Source organism: Carassius gibelio, chromosome A1, assembly GCF_023724105.1.
Source record: "Carassius gibelio isolate Cgi1373 ecotype wild population from Czech Republic chromosome A1, carGib1.2-hapl.c, whole genome shotgun sequence".
Lineage (NCBI taxonomy): Eukaryota > Metazoa > Chordata > Actinopteri > Cypriniformes > Cyprinidae > Carassius > Carassius gibelio.
This window is the reverse complement of record NC_068371.1, coordinates 13,852,925-13,880,859: the sequence shown is the minus strand read 5'-3', so window position 1 is coordinate 13,880,859 and position 27,935 is coordinate 13,852,925. Positions and strand designations below refer to the sequence as shown.

At 34.3% G+C, this 27,935-nt stretch overlaps 1 protein-coding gene across 2 annotated transcripts in view; it reads left to right on the top strand.

Moving 5' to 3' along the window:
* The first annotated feature begins 14,749 nt into the window (after positions 1–14,749).
* Positions 14,750–27,935, top strand: part of LOC127996712 (glypican-6-like) — a 247,772-nt gene continuing 234,586 nt past the window's right edge. For both annotated transcript variants that reach the window (XM_052591977.1, XM_052591971.1), the window contains exon 1: positions 14,750–15,163. In XM_052591977.1, the coding sequence (XP_052447937.1) occupies positions 15,007–15,163 (157 nt within the window). In that variant the 5' untranslated portion in view covers positions 14,750–15,006. The remainder of the gene's footprint in view (positions 15,164–27,935) is intronic.

Here is a 27,935-nt window from a genome sequence, read left to right as displayed (position 1 = left end):
AGACAATGAATAAGAAGGGAGACAATTCATGGTATGTATAATGACAAGAAATGTATTTTCATATAATTTTAAATCATTTTTAACAAATTTATTCAATGAAAATTCTTTGCTATTTAAACAAGCAAAAACTGTTTGGGTTTTTGAAGACTTAGAATATAATGATCCTATGATGCTATGATGCCAAGAAATTTGTTAGACTATAATTTAGCATTTCTTCGAATCTCCATGAAATGTCTGAAATAAATTAAAAACAAGACCTCATTGCTTAAAAAGGTCAGGTTGTTTTGCACCAACGCTCTGCTGTAGAATATAATTGGAGATAATGCAAACAAGATTCCGAGGAGCAATGTTTGCCTTGAGTGGCATTTTATAGGTGATGTGAAAATGATTCAAACGAAGACACACTGTGATGTAACATTTAGACAACAGGCTACCTATTGATCCAGATCTTTACTGCTGAAGACAACAGCCAATACTGCTCAATTGTGATGAATTTCAGAGCCGTTTCATTTACCTGCAGGTCCTCTCGGATTTAGAAAGTTTAGAAACAGAAAAGATAATGGCTTTAGGTAAAATGAGCAGGAGTTCTCAATAGGAGAATAATTAAGATTTTTTGGGGGTGTTTGTACATAATTTTTATTTTTTATGGTTTTGAAAGAAATCACTTTTGCTCATGCAAGCTTCATTTATGTGATCAAAAGAAAGAGAGAGAGAGAGAGAGTATAAAGAGTAATGTTGTGAAATATTATTACTCCCTTCTGTTTGAATATATTTTAAAATGTCATTTATTCTTGTGATGCAAAACAGTCTGAAGTGTCACACGATCCTTCTAATCTAATGAAATCATTATTATATGCTAATTTGCTGCTTAAAAATTAAAAATAAACAAAAGACAAATAAATAAATAAAATAAAAAAATAATTAATCAATCTAGTTCTGAAGTCAAGGTTTGAAACACACTCCTATCCCTAAGTGCTAAAGGGCAGTATAGTCTGCAAACAGCAACCCGTATCATAAGTATTATAATTCATTTTCCCAGTTTCTAACTAGCCTAGCCATTCCTTTTTTATGGATGTTTCCATATGGCTAATGTTCGCTCATTTCTGCTCTAAAGGTCAACTTTGCCTTTGAGGTATTAAGCATCTTGCAATTTGTTTTTAGTCCAATATGAATCATAGCCTGACATAATCACTTAACCTGCTCCTGAGATTTGAGTTTCTCCCTGCTGACAGCCATTTTCCACGTCCTTAATCATTCCTCTTCAAATCAATTTAATCTCCTGGAAACAATGTGCTCAGGCGTACCCAATAGACACTTTGCTGCCAGCGTGATGAGAAATGGCCTCCGTTGAGGGATGGTTAAAAATAAATAAATAAATAAAATCTTCAATCTTCCCTCAAGCACCCTGATTGGATGCGGCCCTCTGGTCGGCACTGCAGGCTTCTTGGGTATCTTCAAGTCTGTGAATGATGTTCTGGCAGGGAAGCGATGGACTGTTTTTAAGGAGAAGCTGACTCGTGGGCACAAGCAAACTCTGGCGATATTGATTTTGGGGAACATGGACTAACACAAATAAATAAATAAACCTTTTAATATTTAATTGTTGCCCCAAGCATATACTGATGGGATTGGCTTTTGCCTTAAGTGTGCTACAAATTAAATGAGGAAAATGCAAACTATATTTAAATAGGCCTGTCATTTAGGGAGTTTCAACTAAGGTCAACAAGTAAACAATGCTCCTCCGGGGGAAAACCTGAACCAGGTCACTTGCTATTGTGAGGTTTTACTAGGAAGATAAACAGATATTTCACTGGAGAAACTGGCAAGTCTGGGGGAATTGCTTGTGTTTGTTAGATGTCTACAATAAGCGTACGGTTTGCTAATTGAAAAGTGTGACCGTGAAGAGGACACATGATCTGATTTCTGATTATCATCAATGTTCAAAACAGTTGTGTTGCTTCATATTGTTATAACTGTGTTGCATTTAGTTTTTTGTTGATTCTATGATTGTAAAGTCCAAAAGAACAGCATTTATTTTAAATATTTTGAAACGATGTAGATGTATTTGTTGACATTATTTGATCAATTTAATGGATCCTAGCATAATAAAAGCATTAATTAATATAAATAAATAAATAAAACTTAATCCAAGCATTTGAATAAATATATTTATGTATTATTATTATTATTATTATTATTATTATTATTATTATTATTATTATTATTATTATTATTATTAATAATAATAATAATAATAATAATAATAATAATGATAATAATAATAATAATAATAATAAAAAAAATAATAATAATATTTTTATGTGAAAACTTTTATTTATTATTATTATTTATTATTATTATTCAAAAAGGACAAATGATGCTTAAAACTGCTTTGCTGAACAGGAATACAATTCATTTGGGTATAAAATAAATTAGAAAACAGTTATTTTAAAATATTATGTCACAGCATTATTTTATTATTACAGTATTATGTTTATATATATATATATATATATATATATATATATATATATATATATATATATATATATATATATATATATATATATATATATATATATATATATATATAATGTAGCCTTGCTGTGCATATATGTCTTTAAAAAAATAACAATAATAAAAAAAATAAAAAAATAATAATAATAGTAATAATAATAATTAATAAATATATATATAGTTTCTAGGCTAGTATGGTTGGTTGCTAGGGTGTTGCTAGTTGATTGTTATTGTAATCTGGGCGATTATAGATGCAAACCGAATATAGTATCAAAGTCTTTATTCTACAGAAATAAAGATTATAAAGGAAGAAAGTAAAGAAATAAATTTCGTTACATTCAGTTTCATTTACAAACAAAGAAATTTGCTGGAACTTGGTTGTTTCCGCAAATACGCGAAAGTGACAATCACTCTTCAGTATCCGTGAAGAAAAACAGCAGCTTCTGCCCTTCTTTCTTTACTATTTCAGCGGCTTAATCTTTAATTGACTTTCATGATATAATGCAGGCATATATCTAAGGACTACAGCTCTTTTGCATATTCATGAGGCCCTCATGAATTAAACAGAAAGAGCAGCAACACTGACAGCTTTGCCAAGTGTTAAGCATAAAAGAAATGAGTAACTTTACTATGACATTTTAGACTTTGAGACACATTATGCTGTGATTTGAATGTTTAAAAATATTCTAACTGCTAGATGCCGACTGATATTCTGTATTTATAATGTCATCTAATTCTAGTCTTTCATGATACATTGATATGTTTAATTATTGATATCTCTTTATTCTTTCACTTGATGGGTGACTGATGTTTGTGAATTGTATAACAGCATGTCATCATTCAAAACAGATCATTTCTATGTAAAAGGGGAGGTTGGGGCTAGTTGTCACACTTTTAATCTAGTAAACATTTCTTTATGGTTTTAGCATTATGGCTGAAAATCAGTATGTGATTTACATTGACATTTTTGTGTAAAAACCTTTGTATTGCTTTGTCTTTCAGTGTGTGTTAAATGTAAATATTTTATAGCAGTATTGTTGAAAGACAATGTATGTTTTACATTAATCAATCAATAAATCAAGCAATCAATCAACACATGTATAGTGTGCAAAAATAAATAAATAAATAAATAAATAAATAAATAAATAAATAAATAAATAAATAAATAAATAAATAAATAAATATTGCTAGTTAAAGCTAGTTAACCCAACATATAAAACTACTAACTGAGCTGAGAAACGTTGTGTTATTTTTGATGTTTATGACTGGTCTTTTATTTTGAAGAGTCTTGTAGGTTTTTTTCTTTCATTCTTTCTTTTTTTTTTTGCTATTGTTTACTCATCCTCTAGTTGAAATTTGTTACTAAGCAAACAGTTGATGTTGAATTCTATAGTAAATAGTTACTAGAAATGTAATCCTAAGGTTGAAACACTCTGATTCAAGGGATTCATCACCTGTGTTTCTGTGTAAAAGTAGGAAATTGTGTGTCTTAACTTAAGGAAATCAATAGCACAGCTCTCCTTAAAAAGTTTGCAATCAAAGACAAAGTTAAATAGTTATGATTATGGATTAATGCAAATCACAAGGCAAAAGTATATATGAGCAACATCCTTAGCGATCAACACTAATTTTCGTAATAATAATAATGCAGAATTTATTGTTCCATTATCTGAAACTTCAGTTCCTTTTACAATCAAAGATAAAAAAAAAAAAAAAAAAAAAAAACAGAATTATGGAGGTTGATGCGGCAAAATTAAGATCCACGATTGTTCTCTCACCAGATTACAATAATTGCCCATATTTGTCTTTAGGATTCATAAATTATGGAAGGTTCATTAATAATACAAAGGCTCACAGTCAGCACTAATGCGAGCAAAGAAACCTTTCTCTTCCCTGTAGTGCTAAATTAACAACATTCTTTTTTTTTTTTCTTCTTCTTCTTGCGCAGCAGGTAGCTGCTGAAGCACGTAGAGGAAGGTTTGCTGTAATGGGTAACAGTAATCCAGATCATATTTAGAGAGACTTCTGTGCATAATGGTTGCTCACATCACACACAGTCACTCTAATGGCGTCTAATGGTATGAAATATGAGTGCTAAAAGAGTAGAGGTAATTGTCATGTCTGTATCACAACAACCCAAATTCTGAAGTTTCACTACTGCAGTAGAAATTAGTCATGAAGAATGAAACTACTTCTGATTCCACTTTATGTCTGCTTTATGATTCAGTGTGTGTGAATCGGTGTATGGGGCATATTTGTTGGTCAACCTATGGAAGCTTATTGCGACTAAACGTAACAGTGACTTTGCAAAATTTTATTCTCGGAACTCTGAAAAAAAATAACAACAACACAGATTTCCATGAAGTATACTCTGAACTTCTAAAGAGAGGGCATAACCTTTTTATCAACTTTATCTGACTTATTCCTAGTAATTCAGATTTAAACTTGCAATATATATATATATATATATATATATATATATATATATATATATATATATATATATATATATATATAAAATTTTTTTTTTTTTTTTTTTTTTTTTTTGAATATTCAGATATTATCCAGATGGTGTTTTCAAAGTCTGAATATATATATATATATATATATATATATATATATATATATATATATATATATATATATATATATATATATATATATACGGTGTGTATATTTATATGTGATAAGTTGGCTGTTTGTATGTTTATTTATTTAAAAAAAATTATCCTCTGCTAATGAAGGCTGAATTTATTTGACCGAAAACGCAGTAATATAAGTAGTATTTTACAATTTATTGATTAATTTTCATTTATTTTTTTGGAAACTGTGAGATAATTTGTATCACAGTTATTTGATGAACATCATTTATATAAAGGGGTCATATGATGCACTTTAATTTTTTCCTTTCTCTTTGGAGTGTTACAAACTCATGTTGCATCAAGAAGATCTGTAAAGTTGCAAAGACTGAAGTCTCAAATCCAAAGAGATATTCTTTATAAAAGTTAAGACTTTTTCATGTTCTCCTAAAATGCCTAATTTAAACACAGCCCCATATGTCTATGTCACTATGTGGGAAGATTTGCATAATGCCGCCCAAATGTTCACGCAAAGAAAGAAGTTTTCTTTTATTCTAACTTTTATTCTCACTGTAGTATTGTTGTTGCCGCCATGTTGTGGAGACACTGTGTTTCATTGTGAAAGGGAAACTACTTTGTCTGGCCTTTCAAACGAGGACGATATCCTCCATTTCATCATGGCTAGAGCTGATCCTTGCTGGCTGCAGTGGAGATACATCAAGTCCAGCCCAGGGTCATCACATGTGTCCTTCGTCAAATCCACTGGCCATGTCGTTCTCTAAAACAAATGGCGTTCTTTACTCCAGCACGCTGTATGCGATGCTGTGTAATGCATTATATGGAGGACTGTATCCTGAAACTGCAGAATAGCCTACAATGGGTCTGTGTTTAAAGGCTGATCTAAAAAGTGAGGTAGTTCCAACTTTGCAAAGACTGTCTGGCACTACTGACTCAGAGCATGTAAGTACATGTTTTTTTATTTAAAGAATTTGCCACTGATGATTCAAACGCTAGTTTTGAGCAGTGTAGAGTAGGAATTGTTGTTTGTCATTTCTCAAAACACAAACGCAGACATGGTTTTATGTGTACGCAGTGCGATAGGCAAAGCAATGCATAAAAACAAAGTATAAGTCATTATAATCTGTAATTATGTCTCCACTGGAGGCAACAGATGCCTCGTTTGTAATGGGATTTGTTGGTTTTGTCTCGTCATGCCGAGACACTCATCACAGTATGGTGAGTGGAGTAACATTTCTATCACAAGGTTGAGGTATTTAGCCAATCACAACACACAGGCTAGCTAGCCAATCAGTGTACACCTCGCTTTTCAGAATGATGAGCTTTGTGAAAATCAATATTTTTTATAAAGGCGAGGCATAGAGGAGAAACAATGTACATTATGTGGAAATATATATATATATATATATATATATATATATATATATATATATATATATATATATATATATATATTTTTTTTTTACCATAAACCACATAAACAACTTGCATTACACCAAATACACAAAATAATGTTATTTTTTTAGCAACGTCATATGATCCCTTTAAAATAGCTAATTTTCTATCAGTTTAATGCATCCTTGATGAACAAAAGTATTAATTTCTTAAAAAACAACAACAACAACCCTATATTCTATTCATTATGTTCAGATTTTACTGCACTGTATTTTGACTGTGTTTTTGTCTATGCATTGTTTTGCATGTGTGTGTTTATGTTGAAGTCTAACCCATACCCAAACCTTTGAGCGACTGCAAGCTTTAGACATTAAGAAACACTCATGGTTTACCATTGAATAGAGAAAAGCCCCTGTAGCATGACTTGGCTAATAATAACAGATAGGAAATATTGCTGACTTTTGCTTAGTTAGTGCTAACAAAGCCCCCAGAGTAACACACATGCTGGAAAATCATCAGCACAAAGAGTGTGTCATGGCCGAGGGCTGCTAGTTTATTTTGAACAACTAGTAAATATCTGGAGAGTAAGATATGATAGTTAGTTTTTTATCTCCACAAACCATTTGGTTTTCACAGGCTTGAGCTTAGAATGATGTTTTATGTCTTGAAAGAACAGAACAACTAAACTATTAGCAGGGTTGCAACCTCATGTAAGCATTCCTGAGGCTAAAAGCAAATAAATGCACATCAAAGTGTGCTACATGTTTCTTCCGTGTCGCTTTTTCTTTGCTTTGTTTTATCTTTGTTATCCAGACCATTGCTGGAACATCATTAGTGCCTTTTCGGAGCCGTTGCTGTTGGGATGCAGCATTTGTATGCATTGAGCAGCTCTGCCAGAACACCGACTACCTCCTGTTGATCCGGTTATGTGATTTATTTCTTACAGGGCGAGGAGCACAAGATGCTCCGTGAGGATTCTTTATTTCATATTTTCCTTGCCTCTTATTTCTTCCGTGGAGAACAAGTGGTGACAGAGCATCATGGGAGACATCCTTGACTGTGAAAACCTGATGCTGTTTAACCCTCAGGTTGTGTCCGGGTCATTTTGATCTCAGTTTGACCCGGAGAGAATTTTCTCTCGAAAATGTTACTTCATTTTATTGCATCGGGCTAAGATTTACTGACTTTGTTTAAACAGGGTAACTACTTCCACCACTAAAATTGTTAATGTTCGTTAAACATTTATCTTATTCTACCTTGTTACACTTGTGTTGTTCAAAAATGACCGGCTTACAGATAATTGCCTATAAATATCTTCTGATGCAATATCACCAACTTTTGGAATGCTTCTATCTTGTAAAAACAAATAACACAAAACACTTGTAGAGTTCCCAGTCAAAAATGACTGGCCTGCCAAATATCACTTATAAATGTATTATGGTATATTACTGTAACAAACAGACTCAGGGACAGAAGGTAAAATATGAACAGGTAGTTTATTTAAAAGCAGGTATTTAAATGACTTTGACAGAGGAGCAGATGAGAGAGTTCGGAGGATCTGCTGAACAGGGTATGGAGATCGTGGCTTACTCTGTATGACAGGTGGGGTGACCAGAATGGGGTATACATTTGCATACACCTCAGCGGTAACACTGGAGAGGAATCCTAGGAAGAGGGAATCGCTTGAGGCACGTTGGAGGATGGGGAAACACAGGAGTCTAGAAGAATCAGGTTTGGTAGGAGAATCAATGCATGCCGCAGAATACAGGATAGGTTCCATGATCAGACAGTGATTCACTGAGGTGTGTGCTTATATGAGGTGGTGAGCTGATGATGTGATTGTGACAGATGCTGCTGATTAGTATTCAGGTGAGGTGGTGCATTGTGATTGGCTGGGTGGTGAGCCTGACCGACTTGTGACAACTACCACATTTTTTTTTTTTTTTTTTTGATAGAGAATGATTGTAGCCCTTATTGATGTTAGCTTTACAGGTCAAAAAAGACCATCCATTGAAAATGAATGGGGGAGATTGGAAATCTGTGAATTATTTAGTGTTCAGTGTAAGAAGCATGTTGATCATGTCCATGTATTTGTGCCTGCAACTACACTGTGCAAAATAAAATTAAGGATACATTTAACTCACACACTGGATCTCAATGAATGAAATATTACATTTAAAAATCTTTATTTATATACATTATATATGTGACAACAGTCAATGGAAACCAAACTCATCAACACACGGAAGGCTGGATTCAAAATCACACCAAAAATCACTGTAAATAAAAAATAAAATAAATAAAAACATTCAGGCTGATCCAGCTAGCATTCAGTACATCATAGCAGCATTGGATGCTCCGATACATAATATCCAAGAGGTACTCGACTGGATTCCCGTCAAGGAAAGTGAGGGCCAGGCAATGACATAACTGCCAGTGTCATCTAAAAACTGCACACTCTATTCACTAAGGCCAGGCATTATCATGCACCAGAAGGAACCCAGGGCCCACTGCGCCAGTGTAAGGACCGACAGCAGCTCTGATGAGTTTATCTCGGTACCTAACAGCAGTAAGGTAACCACTGCTTCTGTGCAATCCTCCACGATATGCCTCCCCAGACCATTACTGACCCACTGCCAAACCAGTCATGTTGTTTGATGATGTTGCACGCAACATACTGTAATGTTCCTCACTGCATCTTCAGACTCTTTCACATCTGTCACGTATGCTCAGTGTGAACCTACTTTCATCAGTGAAGAGAACAGGATGCCAACGATGAACCTTCTGGTTCTCTCTGGCAAATCCCAATCGAGCTGCATGGTATTGAGTTGTGAGCCCCTTTCCCACTTCAGGACAATTCCACCCTAATGAAGTCTGATTCGGACAGTTTGATCCGAAACATGCACACCTATAGCCTGCTGAAGGTTATTATGAAGGCTCTGGTAGTGCTCATCCTATTCCTCCCCTTACAAAGAAGCAGATTCCAGTCCTGCTGCTGGGTTGTTGCCCTGCTTCTACGTCCATGCCCAGATCAGAGACACAACAAACTTCCTCATGATGGCATGTATTGATTGTGATTGATGTTAGGTGATTATATTGCATAACAAGATATTTATAAGCTATTTTATTTATTTATTTATTTATTTATTTTTGTGCCCTGGTCATTTTTGACCGGGAACACCAAAAGTGTTATAAAAATTTGAACAGTGTTACTGCTTAATCTTTGAGTTTAGCAAGTCATTCAGCAGATGCTTTCATGCACAATGCGTCTATTATTTTCGAGATGGTCCTCACTGCAGAACACAAGATCCAGGGGGCGTGGTTGGATCCATATCCAACTACTCCCACCTTACATAAACCTAAACCCACCCGTCTCCACCCGTAATCCCTAAACCTACCCATCTCCACCCCTAGATGTGGGTCCAACCATGCCCCCTGGATCTTGTGTTCTGCAGTGAGGGGCTACTGTAATTTTCTGCAATTAAAGGGTGAAAAAAAAAACACATCAACAATATCAACACAGTAGAAAGGTGCTGTAAATATACCATTATAGGAAGAAATAGCATCTGTATAGGTGGAAATTCAAAAGCAGCCATATAATCTGAAAAAAATAAAAAATAAATGTTTGCAGCAACCAGTATCTCACACATACTACACACTTTTATCGTAAGTATTTTGCCACTGATCGATTTTTATTGGAGGCTGTAAAAGCATGAAATAGAAATATATGTTTCCTGCCTGCTGCCTTTGTGGTCACAGCTCGGGACAGTTGCTGGTAAATTACTGTGAAAACCTGTGTAAATTATCTTACATGTATTATTAAGGCTTTTATTTAAGGTAAATATTTTGGTTTTATAAACTAAAGAATAAATAGTAGTTTTAAGAAATATTGTCATTATGATTCTAGAAGAAGTTGCATCCAAATAGAATCTGTTGGCTTGCTTTATTTATGCATGTATTTATTTATTTATTTAAAAAGTTTTTTTTCTGCTTTATTTTTAACTTTAGTTAAAGTTATAGTGATTACAACATTGATTAGTTGTTAAAGATTTGAATATACAAATATTTAATATAATTTGTATTATATAGTATTAGGTTTATGTATTTATATTGATTGTGGAAACTGTGATACTTTTTCAGAATTTTTTGACAAATATAATGTTTACATTTAGAAGTGTCAGTATTAAGTCCAAGAAGAATGAAGAAGAGCCAGTTAGATATAAATAAAACCTCATCGAGAGCAGCTTTCATTTAAGAGATTTGTTTGATCTAGTCTTGAGCTTTAGCTGCTTCACCAACAGAGGCACATAGAGGTTAAACGGACAGCATTGCATATTTCAAAAGCGTTTTCAGATCCTCGGAAGATTGTGCACCTGGAATGGAAAAGTAAAAAGAAGACCTGACAAAATATCAGGCTATTGTGGGATTTGCAGTCTTTCGAGTTTTTCCACTTAGATGAATGAAACATCAAAGGCAGCCATTCACAGCCGCCGTTTGCATGGAGTGGACTCATTTCAGCTGGGATCAAACATACATTCTCTGACTGCTAGTCTTGAACAGGCACTGCACTCTTTGTGTGTGTGTGTTCAAACAGGAACAAGTTGGAGAAGCAGTGTGAAGATGGAAAGAAAGCACTGACACTCATTGAGTCTCATCGATCCAGAAGAAGAGCTGCAGGAGTTGAGCTTCCAGAACTCATGATGTTCTAAACTGTGCCCTTTATCAACTGTACCACACAGATTTATTTTTCAGAACTGTGGCGGACATAGGTTTGGATCTGCCCAGCATCATTTAGCCTTCTCTCTCTCTTATAAAAAATAAAAAATAAACACTCATAAATAAATGTAAATCATTTGCACTGCAAGTAAGGAAATTCAATACTGACACAGGATATGAGTCAACTGATTTTATTCTTGGGTTTTCTGAGCTGCCAGAGGAGACACGTGTTGCTGGGACAACAGGCAGAACAGAGAGCCACTTCCTGTTAAAGATATACACACACAGCACCTGCAGGAAGACCACTGACCTTCCATGTGGTGAAAGAGTAGAGTAATTCATCTTCAGGACGCTGAGCGCGGATGATGGCTTTAAGACCCTCTCTGTTGCTTTGCTTCAGTAAAGGATGCACTATCACAAGGGCAATGCATTGATGTGTGTATTTGTATCAGTCTTGAACATCTGTTTCTTATTTTGTTGTAGATTGCAGTATGGATGAGCACAGTGTGTATGAACCACATAGTGCTTGTATTACATTTACAGGGGGTATAACCTGTAAAAAAATAAAAATAATAATAATAATAATAATAATAATAATAAAAACAACCACAAACAATTATATTTTCAAAGTTAGTATGTTAACCAACAAAATATTATTTGTTCCTTTCTTCTTTAAAATTTCACATTTAATTCAGCATGTTGGTTGCCTTTTCTTTCTAAAGATTTGTGAAATTTACTAGTATTTACTGAGTTAAAATTTTAAATACTACATACTTTTTCACACACACACACACACATACACACGCATGCACACACACACATGCACACATACATACATGTATGTATGTGCGTATGTATCTATGTATGTATACAGTCATATGAAAAAGTTAGGACAACATATTGAATTCCATTGTTTTCTGTATCAGGACATAATAATGCAATTAATAAATAAATAATAATATATGGTCCTAAGTTGGCAGGTCTTAAATTTATAAAATAGAACCTCAGATGAACAACATCAAATGTCATATCACACCGTGTCATTATTTATTTAACAAAAATAAAGCCAAGATGGAAAAGCCATGGAATCAAATTTGACTCTAGAATACTCTGGTACAGGGGAGTTCATGGTCGACTCAATGACTGTTAGGTGCCCATCCTGTGGCTGTAAGACCAGCCAAGCCCAACATTATCAGCCCTCCACCAGCATGTGTGACTTTTGGTATGAGGTGTTTGTGCTGAAACGCTCTTTAGGTTTTCACCAAATATGGCACTGTGCAATATGGCCAAACATCCCTACTTGGGTCTCATTTGTTCAAAGGACATTGTTCTAGAAGTCTGTTTGTGGTTTGTTCAGATGCAACTTTGCAAACAGAAATCGTGCTGCAATGTTCCTTTTGAGAGAAGATGCTTTCTTCTGGCTAACCTTCTGAATATGTCATACTTTCCCCATGTTTTTCTAATTTAACTGTCATGAACTTTATCATTTAACATGTTTACTGAGGCCTGTAGAGTCTGCGGTGAAGTACTTGGGTTGTCACGGTCAGTTCTTTGGATGAATTTAAGCAGATTAGCTGTGCCTAACTGTTATTTACCCTTTTAATTCCCATGTTAACAGTGAGGGTGTCCTAACTTTGTCACGCATGGCTTGTCCATCTTGGCTTTATTTTTGTTGAATAAACACTGCTTCAGGCACTATTTATTTATTAATTTGTTTGATTGTTTGTTGATTGTTATTAGATATAATTGTTTATTTATTATTGTTATTACATATGGAATTCAGGAATTTCATCATATTATAAACTTAATATGATGGAATATTTCAGTTAATTCCATTTTAAAAGACCAGATGCATTCAGCATTTATTGAGATAGAGAATAATAAAAATAAAAATAAAATATAAAAAAAAAACCTTGGTATTGCAGGGACATCTGTAAAAATCAAATTCATGCTTGCATTGAAATATGAAAAAGTGAATAAAAGATAATAAACTGGAAAAGGTGAACTTGAGCCTCAAAGTGTAGTCCACAACAGTTTAACCATTCATAAGAAAGTGACCTGGGAAAGTCAAACATGTGATGATGCTGCTGTGTACACTAGACAGTGTAGTGAGTCACTCGTGAGAGATTCCCTCAGGCTCAACAACACACTGACAAATCCTCCTGATACTCAGCTCATGCACGCATGTACAATACGCCTCTATGTCTCTGTTGCTTTCTATTGATGTATAAATACTGAGGGAGAAAATTAAAATGTATTTTAATGAAAGCAGATTAAGACAAAAAAACAAAAACAAAAAAAGTATCACATTCCCTATTACACAACATCCATCCATCCATCCATCCATCCATCCCATCCATCACTCACTCGCTCACTCACTCACTCACTCACTCACTCACTCACTCACTCACTCACTCACTCACTCGCTCACTCAATAAACCAATCAAAGAAGAGAATTAAGTTTAAAAAAAGTTTAGTCGTGTTTCACATTTTTGTTGATATTTTTTCCATGAAAAAAACAAAACAAAAAAAACACATGAAACAATTACAGATAGTTTTAAAGAGAGAGAGAGAGAGAGAGAGAAAATGTAAAAAACTCCCCCCCCCCTTTTTTTCTTTCATTTTAATCCATAATTTTATTTATTTAACTTTCTTGTTTCTCTGTTTTCTCTGTTATTTTGTGATTTTACAATGATTTGCCCTTACACACAATAAGTTACATTCATGCCAATCCAGCACACATTTTCTCATACAAAACCCTGTGAACTGCATTGACCGAATAGATCAGATACTGACAGCTTGGGTTTCTAGACTCCAGATCCAAGAACTCACGAGGCACAACTCCTCGAGCCGTAATCCAGTCCTTGTTTTCCGCATTTGCGTGAGAGAGAGGGATATACATATAATTCTTTCTTTCTTTCTTTCTTTCTTTCTTTCTTTCTTTCTTTCTTTCTTTCTTTCTTTCTTTCTTTCTTTCTTTCTTTCTTTCTTTCTTATTGTTGATCGACGTAAGCTATTGGAAAAACCAATGGACACAACATTAAAGAGTTTATATATTAATTAATGAATATTATAAAAAATAAAAACCAAATCATTAAATACAGATAAAATCATTAAAAATTATTCAATCTATAAAGTTTTTTTTCATGAACTTGTTCAGTTCATAATATATAGTGTGTGTGTGTGTGTGCGTGTGTGTGTGTGTGTGTGTGTGTCACATATAATTAGCATTAAAATAATTTTTACATAAAATTTAATAATTTAATAATAAAATTTACGTAGCAGGGTTATTTATTTATTTATTTATTTATTTTGCAGAGGACGTATTAGTTAACGTAGAACAAACTTCAGTCATCAGGAATCCAGTCCGTGTTTCTCCGTGTTCTCATACTCACCACTGGGTTGTGCGGTTTGTCTGTTTTGCTATAATGTGTGTGAGATTGTGTGTGTGAGAGAGAGGGAGAGAGAGAGGATATTGGAGGGAGGGGGGGGGGGGGGTGACTTTCTCTCCGCTGAGAGAAACACACAGCAGAAGTTGAGAGCGCGCCGCTCCGGATCTATTCTGGAGGTTTCGCTGTTCTAATCACACACGCGATCGTTCTGAGAGGATCCGTCTGAGAATTCTGCTATGAACCGGGTGCGTCAGAAAGCGTGATTGATCATTGACGAGCGATTGAATGACTGAAACATTTGTCCACCTGCAGCTGGAGACGCCGGTGCGCTGAGTGCGTCTTGCGGGTTTTGCGCTTTTACGCATCGGCTGGATTTGCGCACAGGAGGGATGTTGAAGACACCTGTCGTGATTTTCACTTCTTTATCGCTTCTATTGTCGCTGTCATGTGCTGGAGATGTAAATTCGCGCAGCTGCAGCGATGTTCGCCAGGCGTTCACAACCAAAGGCTTAAGTCTCCATAATGTGCCACATCAGGAGATATCAGGTGAGGACAAAGTGCCAACATTGTGCCACATCGTAAACTCTGGCTAAAAGCGCTTAAATTTCAGTTAGTCTCTGGCAGAGAACAGCTCGTGCTCACGCAGAAGGGTTTCCTCAAAGTCCTATTGATCAGTAATTAGCTTTATCAATAATAATTTGCCAATGATTTAGGGCTACAATGAGAAAATCTTAACTCATTAATTCAGGGATTTGGTGACTTGGGACTTGGCTTTGAAAACTTTTTCTTCAGTTGCCTTCAGAATTTATGGATATATAGAAAACATGAGGTCATTAAGCCATCACGTTAACATACATGCATGATCTTATTAAACTTATGCTTTTTTGAGCATGCACAACATAGTTGTACTTGGAGAAGTTGAATAAATCTCAGTCGTGTCCATATCAACATTAAAAAAAAGAAGAAAAAAAAAAGTTTTATTTTAATATAGTGTTGATGATTTACAGATGATTTCCATATAAACTATCATTGCTAATCCTAATTTATAGCTCAGACTGAACAATGTCAAGGCAATACTACGATTACATCCAGCTTAGAAAGATAATAATAAAGTGCATATATTTATTTTTTAGGACACATCTGCAGAAATCCTGTAAAATCACTACAGATCTAAATCAGTAAAACTACGATGTTCTTCTGAAACTGACTGAAAATGTTACAGAAAACCACAGCAGAAAGATAAACTTACAGTAACTTGTAGGAGCCAACTTTACAGTAAATGCAACCTTTTCTCGTCAGTTTTATTATATATTATTTAGTTTGAATCTTAGCAACGTAATTTTGCATCATTACACACTCACAGGTGTCAGGAAACCTGTGCATTTGTCCTTGTGATGCTCAATCATAGACTCTTAAATGAGTTGTCCACATGTTGTAAGAGTTTTGCAGCTCTGCCTCAAATTAAAACCCACTCATGCAATATAAACAGCCCCAGTAGGTGGCCCTACTCACTCAGTAGGATGAGTTCCTATTTAGCTTTGGATTTATAGAGTCCTTAAGGCTATTGTGTAGCTTTAATTCATACTCCATGCTGTGGCATAGATAGGCTTTCTCTCTCTCTCTCTTTATTATCTGTTGTGAAGTAATCACATTTGAGGGCTTCACCCAGTAAAAGCTGATTACTGTGGTAGGGACATAATGCAGAAGAAGAGAGAATGTTTGAAAGGATAACACAATCCAGTCATTATGTGTTTGATCCCACTCTACAGTTACATTTGGCTTAAACTGACATTTGTTGCTCGTTCTAGCCTGATGTCGATGGTTGGGATTATGATGTTGAGATTTTGGCCAGTCCTTTTCTAAAAAAAAATGATTTTGGCAAAAGTTTGGTGGTGTATAAAGCAGAATGCTTGAATATTGCTGACTGTGGCTACAGAAGTGCTGAAATGGACCTGCAGGATGTGTCTACATGAAGTGTTCTGTGCATTTCTAAAATAAGATTATTTTGTCTTTTCCCTGTGGTCTCACCTGTGAGCGTGTTGTTCTCCAAGGACTCAATCTCTGTGAGCAGCATGCATGTCTGTTGTTGATGTTGATGCACATCTACGTATGTATTCCTGCTGTTGCATCGATGATCTATAATATAACCGCATACAGTAGCTAATGCAAGAATACTCATGCAATGCAAATTCAAATCTGCTTTGTGTTGTCAAAAGCAATGGCCTTAAATTCATTGTAAATAATCTGAAGTTGTAGTACTTTCAGATACTTACTCTTTCACAGCAGTAACTGTTGAATCTGTGTATGTGTGTGTATGTGTGTGTCATGCACTAAAAATATCGGTGTGGGATTTAATTTAAAACCATTTTTACTCAGAAATACCTAGTAAATTTCATAAATAATAACAATATAATTCAATCAAAGTAAAAGGACTGAAATAGTATTTCCTTGTTAAACATACTCCAATTACCTTTATTTACAACTTCAAAACATCATTTATTTTACAGTGTTTTATTTAACAGATTAGATATAATTTGGCACCAAAAAGGTTTTTGACATAAGTTATGCTTCAAAATGTCTGTTTGTCATTGCATTAAGACATAACAGCTCAAGGACTTTCATTTATAGTGAATGTGATGAACTTGAGGAGAACTGACTTGATACATGCTAAATATCATTGAGCAAAAGACACTGAACAGAAATGACTTATAATTGGACAAAACCTCCTGCTTAAACCAGTCTAAGGTGGTTTGTTGCTCACAGCAGTCCACTAAGCTAGTTAAGTGGATGGGTTCTTGGCACATGCCAGGAGATTGGAAACCGATTAACTAAACATAGCTTAACTGAAAGTGAAATTGACATGACATACAGCCAAGTTTGGTGACCCATACTCGGAATTCATGCTCTGCATTTAACCCACCCAAAGTGCACACATACGTAGCATTCATTTATGCCCGGGGAGGAGTTGAGGGTTCGGTGCCTTGCTCAAGGGCACCCCAGTCATGCTGAAAGTGGGAGAGAGTGCTGTACATTCACTTCCCCCACCTACAGTTCCTGCCATAATGGGCTTAATTTGTGTTTAACAGTTAAATGCATGCATATTTTAGCATGCACAAAGTTGAGGAAGCCTTTGATTTGAAGATGATAACCATGTATACTGCCTTTGCATATTTTAAATCTGTATACTTTATTTTGAGACCAAAACTACAATATCATCTAAATGTAACATACAAAATGATATGTATGACATTCTTGTATCATAATGCATACTCAAGTTATGTGCCCATTTAAGGTGTTAAACTATGTCCCCTATGTGATTTAATGCAAACCATCTTCTAAGAAGCTAAGTATAAAATAGCGTTTCTCATTTCACAATTGTCTTGCACACACACACATCAAATATATTTCCTGTGATCTCACAGCTCATCAAAAACTCAAGTGTACTGTAGCAAACTGAAGCACTCAGAGACAGTCTAAAGAACACTCTTTAGTGAAGCAATAAAACCAATGATGATAATAATAGTAATATTTCAGATAAAAATAAAATATCCTCCACACGCTTTTGTTCATAGTTAATGTGATGAATCTGAGAATCTACTTTATCCATGTACTACAAATCAGCAAAACACCAGCTGATTCAAATACTTTGAGCAATAATGACTCTTGATCGGATGAAATGCCCTTCTTAAACCAGTCCAAGGTGGTTTGTTGCTCTCAGTTAACCAATAAAATGGTTCAGCTGGTCTAATTTAGATGGGATAACGTTCTGGCAAATTTCACGAAAGTTATGAACAAATATTCTTCCAGTAAAATTAACAGAACATTCATTAACAGTTGTCTAGTTAATAATGTCCTCAAAATATTAGCACACAAACATTATTATAGATCATTCATGGAAAGTTTTTTCTAAGACAGCTTAGTTGTATGTTCATCTAATATATATATATATATATATATATATATATATATATATATTTTTTTTTTTTTTTTTTTTTTTACTGTTCATTAGTTTGCATACACTAAAAATCACCCAAACCTTAGCTGATTAAAACATATTGAATGGTTACACTGGTCTTAGATGGGTTTTGGCACTTGCCGGTCTTGGAGACTAGCTATGTGGCCAATCAGCTAAACATGCTTTGCCAGTCTCAGAGGCTGATGTAACCATTTTTCAACTAGAAAAAATGATTGATTGCTGAGAAAAACGGTACCATCTTTTGTCTGCAGAGATGACATTTGGCATAATTGTTTTATTATCTAATGCAATGACATTTACATACTTTTTTATGTAATGTACCTGACCAAATGTAATTCAGAACATAAGTTTGTGAAGAGTTCATCTTATTCTGCAACTATTTATTAAGCGCTTTTTCTAGCATCCAGTCATTAATACTAACTTTGCATATGTTTACATTAACATGTAACCAATCAGAAATGAGGTAAAGGAGTGAAACCCCTCATTCATGAGAAAAAAACCTTTGGAGTTCAAAATATAAAGATTTATAAAACAAAAACCAACAGCATAAGTTGTACTTGGCATACATTTACACAAGTTAATGATAAGTCGTTGATTTCAGAGCAAGATTAATTTGAAGCAGACACATTTGGGAACATCATATCAAAGTTTGAGACACTTAAAGCAAATTAAACGCAGACATTCAAGCAAAATGAATTAAATCACTCCCCAGTCACTCCCCGCTCGACAGTATATCAATGTTACATCAGATTCATGGGTGTGTGAGAACATTCCACAAAATACGGATCATACAGTTCCCAAATCATGAGAGTAGATTTCCCAGCTTCGGCCCAAAACCAAACAGACAAATCTAATGAAACTCTGTTAGTCAAAGCACAAACATTTAAGCTACAGGTATTGAGAACTGTTGGAAAACACACACACACACACACACACACACACACACACTGGTAAAGAATAAGGCTTTTGTCCTCAGATAAATCATTCAGCTGATTAAGCACACATGTCTGATTGTTGCTCCTCTCATGAGCTCATCTGAGCTCTCAACAGGCTGTTGTTTGTGTGGTGAGCGCTCAACGGGTAAATCGCTGCCTGACAACACAGAGGTCATCTGGGAAGAGTTACATAGCATTACACAAGCTTCATCAAGAATAGATATTTCAAATCAACAGGATTTGCCTGGCACTGTCTATGTTTGTATGTTTATTCCTATTTATCTTCAGCTTTTAATGTTACTTTCCTCAAACATTTTGGTTCCCATCTAAAAAGGAACCTTCCCATGACATTTTTTTTTAAGGTTATTTAAATGTTCGAAAAATATTTTTAAAGTAATGTTTCTGGAATGTTTTTATAACATTATTAATATTTAATATATGGTTGAAAGGAAATATTCTTAGAACAATGTTCTCTGGAACATCCTTATGATGTTATTGGAATGTTCTTAGAAATAACGTTTTCAAATGTTTCAAAATTATAAAACTGAAATACACTAAACAACTAATATCTGAAGAGACACTGGCCATACACACCATGACTAAGGATAACACACGACCAGACTTTAAAGTTGTTCTGATCAAAACAAACTCGTGCACCTTGTTGCTAGGAGATGAAAAATTGTAAACAGAATGTGTTCTAAAAATGGCTCAAAATATCAAAAATGTTTGACATCCTCTGACTAGATGGAATTAGTCTGAAGCAAAAAAACGTGGTCTGTGACCATCATACTCAATGTGATTTCCTATGAAATCTGTCAACTCAAAACTGCAGACAGTCTCTGACTTGCAGCAATCAGCATCAACTTGTTCGGACTGTAAATCTAGGGAGAATTGAAGCAAAAATCATGTCATGTATTCCTTAACCAAGATAAAGATAAAGATTATTGAAATGTTTTCCTCTAATTTCCCCCTGACATTCAAATAACCAAAACTAAGCATTTTTAACGCAATAAAAGATTGTTTTGAACATTAAAAAAAAAAAAAAAATGATTATGTTTTCATAAATGGAGTGTGCCGAATTCAGTAGCAAAGATGATGTTGTGTGATTGGTTTTCTTTCTTGCATTTATTTACATACCAAATTGTTATTAGTTAACTGTTATTTAGTTAACTGTTTCCATCTCTTTATCCATCTGTATTGCAAGTAAATATAAATACATTTCTAACTTTTTTTATTTATTTATTTGTTTATTTATTATTACTGTAACTTTTGCCTTATCCTGATTTCCACCTTTTCCACTCCTTTGAAGATTGCAATCTAAATGGTAAATTTTGAATACAGATAAATAAATATGAAAACATAAACATTTATTTCAGGTAGTTGTCAACTCAGTATTTCTAATTTTCACGTAGTTTAAATGACTAAAGCCATAATAGAAATGAATAAAATCAAGATAGATAGATAGATAGATAAAATAAATAAATGAATAAATACATACATAAATAAACAACAACATAATGGAAATGACAGCAAATTTACTAAAGACTAACAAAAACTAAAATGAAAACGGAGTGAAAATAGTTTCTAGACAATTTTTTTTTTTTTTTTTCAGTGTAAGTGCATTAAAGCTGACGAAGCTGTTGAAAGTTTGAATCTGATTGGCTTATGTTCATTCTAAGGTGTGCAATTACTTTCAGGGAAACGTACAGAAAACGTAGTTCCAGGTAATTCTTCGCTATATCACATGTCCAGATCACTTTGCCAAATGATTTCATTAATTTTAACGTTCCATAAAGCCTAATACAGCTAAATAACCAAAACCCACAACAACAATGACCAAGCAAATAAATATCTCCCGCTCCCTCTCTCACAGACACACACATACAATCAAGACACTTGCAAGCAATAAAATAAAATAAAAACACACACACACAAAAAAAAAAAAAAATGTGCTAATGTTAGTACTACTCTGATTATTTTCTCAGTAAAATAGTTTAGCAATTTAAAAGCTACGTGACATTTCTAAAAAGTGAGGTAACATGAGGTAACGCACTGTTCTTAAATAAAATTAACCGTAGTATAAGCAGAAAAAAAAATAAGGTGTGCATTATTTTCAAATAATTCAACGGACCATCGTCTTTACAAGTTGTCATTATATTTTGCAGAAAAATTTAACTATGTTGTGAAATATGCACAACTTGTGTTGTATAGAATTACTTGGGCAGTGAGATATGAGATTCTGTCCAAACCACCCACGTCTACAACTAAAACTACTTATTAGAGTCCAGGACAGATTGACAGATACTAAATGGAATTATTTTGCTGGAGGAAGGTTCCTCTGTCATATCATAGGCGTTTCTCTCATGTTCAGTAGGATCTTCGACATGGCTCCATGTTTAATATCACATCCACCTGTGTCCAGGGCAGCACTGCTGACCCCGTCTGTCTGTTCCTGTCTCTCTGCTTCACTCCTCACTTCTGTCTCTCGTTTTGTCTCGGTCTGTTGTCTAAGCACTCATCTTAATGAATATCTTGGCCTCTAAATGTCAAGAGCTTGTGCAAAAGACTCTGATCAGTGTCGTGCATGCACTTGGCCGGTTTACGTATTGAACGACATCCATTTGCATTCATTATGGAACACAGACCAGTGCCAGTTAAGGGGGCGAACAGAGGTACAAAGAGAGACCTCTAAGAAAAAAAAAAAAAGCTAATTTATGTGAGAAAAATGAATAATGCTGCAGCTGATATCAGAAACAGGTGAGGAAACAGAGCATTGTTTGAAAATATCAAAGGAATATTTTTATGATTAGGTCCCACTTTATATTAAGTGGCCTTAATGACTACATACTTATTATTGTGTTCATGTTATTTTGCAAAACACCTTTCCTGCTATTGAGGTGGGATATGAGTAAGGTTAAGTGAAATAATATATATTATGATTAAATTAAATTAAATTACATTTATTATATATATATATATATATATATATATATATATATACACTTATTTTTTTTGTATATTTAACAGTATATTTAGTTACCAATGCAGCATTTAATTCATAAATTTAAATTAATGATTACATTTTATATACTAAAATAACTCAAACTAAAATGAAAATAAAATAACACAATTATATGACATATCTCCTTTTATTTCCAAAAAGAATAGAAAAGAAAGACAGGTTTGAACAACATGAGTGTGAGTAAATGATGACAGTTGTGAGAACTGTGCCTTTAAGGCCTCCATAGTTTATTATAGAAACGAGAACCCATTTCATTCCAAAAAGTATATGTGTTCATATGATTTCATTTTATTCTTCACTCTCATCATCAGTGGAAATAGAGAAATCTAATATTAGCTCAGGGCCTGTATATAATGTGGCAGAAAACTCTAGTCTGGGAGTTGCTTGATGTAAGGACTTCTGGGAAATCCTCCTACAAGAGCCTCCAGTGATATTCACAGAAACAGAATAATATTTATAGATGGATATATATCTATCAGAAGACTGTTCATGTTGTTCACTGAGTTACAGATGTGATTATCATCCATCTAAAGGTCCAAAATTTAGTCTTGATATACTGAAAATGCCACATGCTGGTAATATTAGCTTTGGCAATACATAAAAGAGTCTGCTAGTAATTATGCTTAACGGTAAGTCAGCTATTACTATTATTATTGCTTAAATGTTATTGCATAACACACACAGTTTCGGCCAAACTCATGTTAATCTTGAGAACATATAGTAATATTGCATTCTTCATATCTCCGAAGAGTCTTTAGTTTGGTCAGATTTATAAAAATGGCCAACTATAGAATTAACTCTTCTTTGGTTCTGCAATGATATTGCACAGCTCCCAAATTAAACCGAGCTCCTCATCTGAGTTGCCTGGGCGGTCTGTTACGGTGTAACTCACCCCTCCGCAATGTCAAAAAAAAAATAGTTGAGATGAAAGTAGGTGGGCTTCATGTTCACAGAAGCTGCATAGTGTGAATTTCAAAGCAACGATTCAGTTAGCACCCATAAAGTGTGATATGAGATATATATATAATATGCTAGAAAAAACAGTTTTATGATAGAAATATTAAATGACTGACAAAATAACCCGGAATGCAAAACTAATAAACGTTTGAATTGAAAACAATCCTATATTGATGTGATTAATGTAATGTGATTCAGTGGGAAGGGACAAGAAACTATTAACAAAGCAGTTTTTTTCTTCAGATATTAAGGATATGATTAATATTGAATATTGTGAATTTATTCAAAGTAAATATGTAGTTTTCCTGGTAGCCTTCAGTAAAGTAACGTGCCTAATAAAATTATTCATAAAACATAAATATCAGTCGGTTTGTTTACTTTATTCACTGACAAAGATCAAATGAAAAGACTACCAATCAAAGCAGATAGCTGGTAATAAATAGTAATATGCTTTCCAATGACGTTTTTTAAAGTGACTTAAATTTTATTTAATTTGTTTATAAAACACGGGTCACCCAAATACCGGGAACAAACAAACACGTTGCTGCTCAGGTTTCTTTGGGATGTTGAACAAGGTCAGCATTCCCTTACAACCAAAAACACACTCATTTGGTAACAATGTTGATTTGGTCTAAAAATAAAATGGCAAATCCTTCTCGAGCAAACAATTTAACAATTTAAAATAACTAATTTCTATAGTCATATATTTTAATATGTAATTTATTTTTGAGATGTAAAGCTGAATTTTCTGCATAATTACTCCAGTCTTCAGTGTCACATGATCATTCTGAAATGATTCTATTATGCTAATTTGCTGCTCAAGAAACATTTCTTATTATAATCTGTGTTGGAAACAATTGTGCCGCTACATATTTTTGTCAAAACTGATTCCTTTCATTTTTTTCAGGATTCGTTGATGAATAGAAAATTAATAAGAGCAGTTTTGATTAGAAACATAAATAAATTGTAACATTATGGATGTCTGTTACTTTTGATAAATTGAATCCATCCTTCCTGAATAAATCTATTAATTTCCTTTAAAATAATGGTCGGTATGATTTTTTTTATGATATTTTTTTTTTTTTCAAATTACCTCTGATTAAAAAAATGTGGCTACAGTTCATCAAAATATTTGTCATCACACGTAAGAGTTGCATAATGTTGAATTTTTATCTAAACACTGTCCTTTTCAGGAAAAATAAAAATAAAATAATGATTTCAAGCAACTGCATGTGCATATATTTGACATTTGAGACAGTAATAAACTCTAATTCGGATTCACCGTGAGCTACAACATGCATAATTGGTTTTTCTTTAAGTCTCCTAAATAAGCTGAGCATAAATATGCCGCAGACTAGTTGCTGCCCCGAAGGAGAGAGGCTGTAGAAAGCACTTAATTACAGCTAATTAGATATACTAACACGTGCGCATCAGGTGCTGTACACACGGCTCCGGATTAGATGGTGACAGTAGTGTTTATCCCTTCAGAGGATGCTCCATCCCACCAGCATTAATAAATTCAACATTAATAAAGCTCAAAAACATGTTTTTATTAAATAGCCAAAGCTCTTAAAAAGTCAATTTGCATAAGTTAATTATTTGTACAGCTTTAATTTTTATTTATTTATTTTTTTGCCACAGAAAAGCTGAATTTGATTAATAGCTCTTGGAAGGTGAGCTGCATTAAAGAGGCGAGCCGAATGGCGCCCTGGAGAGTGTTCAAATGCACAGGATGTAATGAAGGCATTAATACCGTGGAAACCGACTGCTACAGGAAGTTGTAGCTCAGACATAAGGTGTTTGGAAGTGTGGGCGAGGTGAAAACCCGACGCTTTGTTTTTCCCTGTCAGACGTGAGATGCTGATAGCATTGCTTTCTTGCCTCACCGTCTCCCCCGGAGCAGCAAGAAAACCAACACTACATTATTCTAGCAGTGCTTGCAGGGCTTGTAGTCACTGTCAGCATCATCTGGGACTGTTCTTATTTTCTTCTGTTTGTTTGTTTGTTTTTCAGCATTCTGACTTTGGTAACTGTGATGTTCTTTAAAATAGCTTTAAAATAGCTAGATTCCAGATCAAGATGAGCATCACTGTTACTACAGTGTTTAGTGCTTAGGATAAGGGATTTGAACAAACCTTAACAATTAAACTGTCGTTAAAGAAGTGTACAGTTATTGTTATTTTCTAAGGCGTCAGACATAGTAATAAGTAAATAAGAAAAAAAAACAATAATACATTGTTCATTTATTAAAATCTGGATGTGTGTGAAGATTTCAGATGAAAAAAAAACTTTTAGTCTGTTTGAGATTTTTCCAGATTTTTTTGTTTTAATTTTTTTTTTAGCATTTTTATCAGGCTTGTTTAGGATGTTTAGTTCCTATGTTCACATTAATGCCAATGAAAAGGTTATCAGTCAGTTATTGAATGCCTTATTTTTCTTTACTTGATTGTTTGATAAAAATACTCATTTAAAAGCCTGCATTTATTTGATGAAAATATACAGTAATATTATTCATATTATTCATATTTCATGAAACCTGCATCCTCCTAGTAAAACCTAGCAGCTGCATAAAAAACAAGCTTGCAGCAATGTGCAAACCCCATTAAAATGTAAATATCTGTTTAGTATTTAGTATTAAAGTTAGTTTTTTTTTACTTTTTTAATTGGTGCAATGTGAAAATTATGTATTAACAGTAAAATGGCACACGCATATAGAGTTGGTGATATTTTGACAAAGGCCAGGCGATTGTGGTTTCATTTCTGAACACAGAGCATCATATTAATCACAGGGTGCTTTGACACATGCTGCATTGACTTCTAAACCGTGTAGTACTTGGCTTTTAGATGCAAATTTGTTCAAGGTACATTTTATAGCCTGTCTGCTGCACAATCTTGCAAGCTCACATTTATGGGTAATTTTTTGGAAGTCTCAACTTGGCCAGCACGTTTAATAAAACTGGCCTGCAGTGAATCACTTGTTGTTTAAATTTTATGCAGCATTGGTCATCTGCAGGCAGTATTGAACTTTGAAACAGCAATTTCGCCAGGCTTGTAAGTTTGTAATATTTAGTACTACTGACCTGGCACAACAATATGAGGGTCTCAGTAAACACTTTTTTAGAAAGAGACCATAAAAATACAGTCTAAAGTGCACCCCTAATGTATAAATAGCCAGTTCTATACATGACTAAGAGATGCACATACGCAAATGTGAAAAATTGTTAAAATACATTTTCTAAATGGCATGTAAAATTAATTACATTGCATGTCAAAATAAATGTACAGTATATAGGTCTAAAAATATAATGAATATCACACAAAATAATGAACTGCTATTACATAAGTGTATGGCAATTATTAATAAATGGCAATTTTTTTTTCTTCTTGATTTCTTGATTAAAAAAATAATAATAAAAAATAAATATATGTATATATTAGGGGTGTAACGGTTCACAAAATTCACGGTTCGGTTCGATACGATACACTGATGTCACGGTTCGTTTCGGTACGTTTTAGATACAGCAAAATGTAAAAACATCTCAACTTTTCAGAATGCCGCAAGCGCGCACCGCGGGTCATGTGACAAGAACTAACCAATCAGCTACATCCTTTCGTAACAAAGTTGAAAGCTCAGGCAAGATGAAGAAACAGCTGATCATAGTTGTATATGGATTGCAGTTTTGAAATAAATTTAGTAGCAGAGCTAGCCTACTGCAAGCAATTTTTTAGAACTGCAAATCCATTTATCCTTTGCTGAAATTTCCACATCTTCATGGAGAGAGCACGTCATTGTTGCTTAGCAAAGGCAGATGCCTCAGGGGTTCTTCTGCCCGAGCGCTTTGGAAAGGAGGAGAAAGACGTGCCTAGCGTTTTCCGCGTGTTTTTATGCGCGATATGTGAACGGCCCCTAAGGCGCTCGCTCACTCAGCACGCGCTGAAGGCTCGTTGCAAAATGTCTAATGCATTTAACAGACCAGAAATAGAAGATCCTCCAATAACCAACAGGTCTGGTGTTTGGGTGCACTTTGGATTCCCTGTAAGCTATAATGGTGATGACAGAATGAATGGTAAATAGTAAGGTCTCATATCCGCGGCTATAATGTAAATGTAACGTAAATGTAGCCTACCAATCGATGCGGTGATGTCTTTTGCCCTGTTTGAGTCAGTTGGAAATGTCGGACTAAATGCTGCGGGGATAGTTTGTTGCATGTATGTTTCTCCTTTTTTTCGTCTTTTCCCAGATACTGACACACTAAGGTGATGTCGGCGTAAACGAGTTGACATGTTTCAAGTATTCCCGCTGGTGTACCCTATTGTCATGTAGCAGATGCGACCGTTGTTTTTTTATCCACCACTCTCTTGCAATCACCATTATAGCTTAAAGGGATATCAAAGTGCACCCAAACACCAGACCTGTTGGTTATTGGA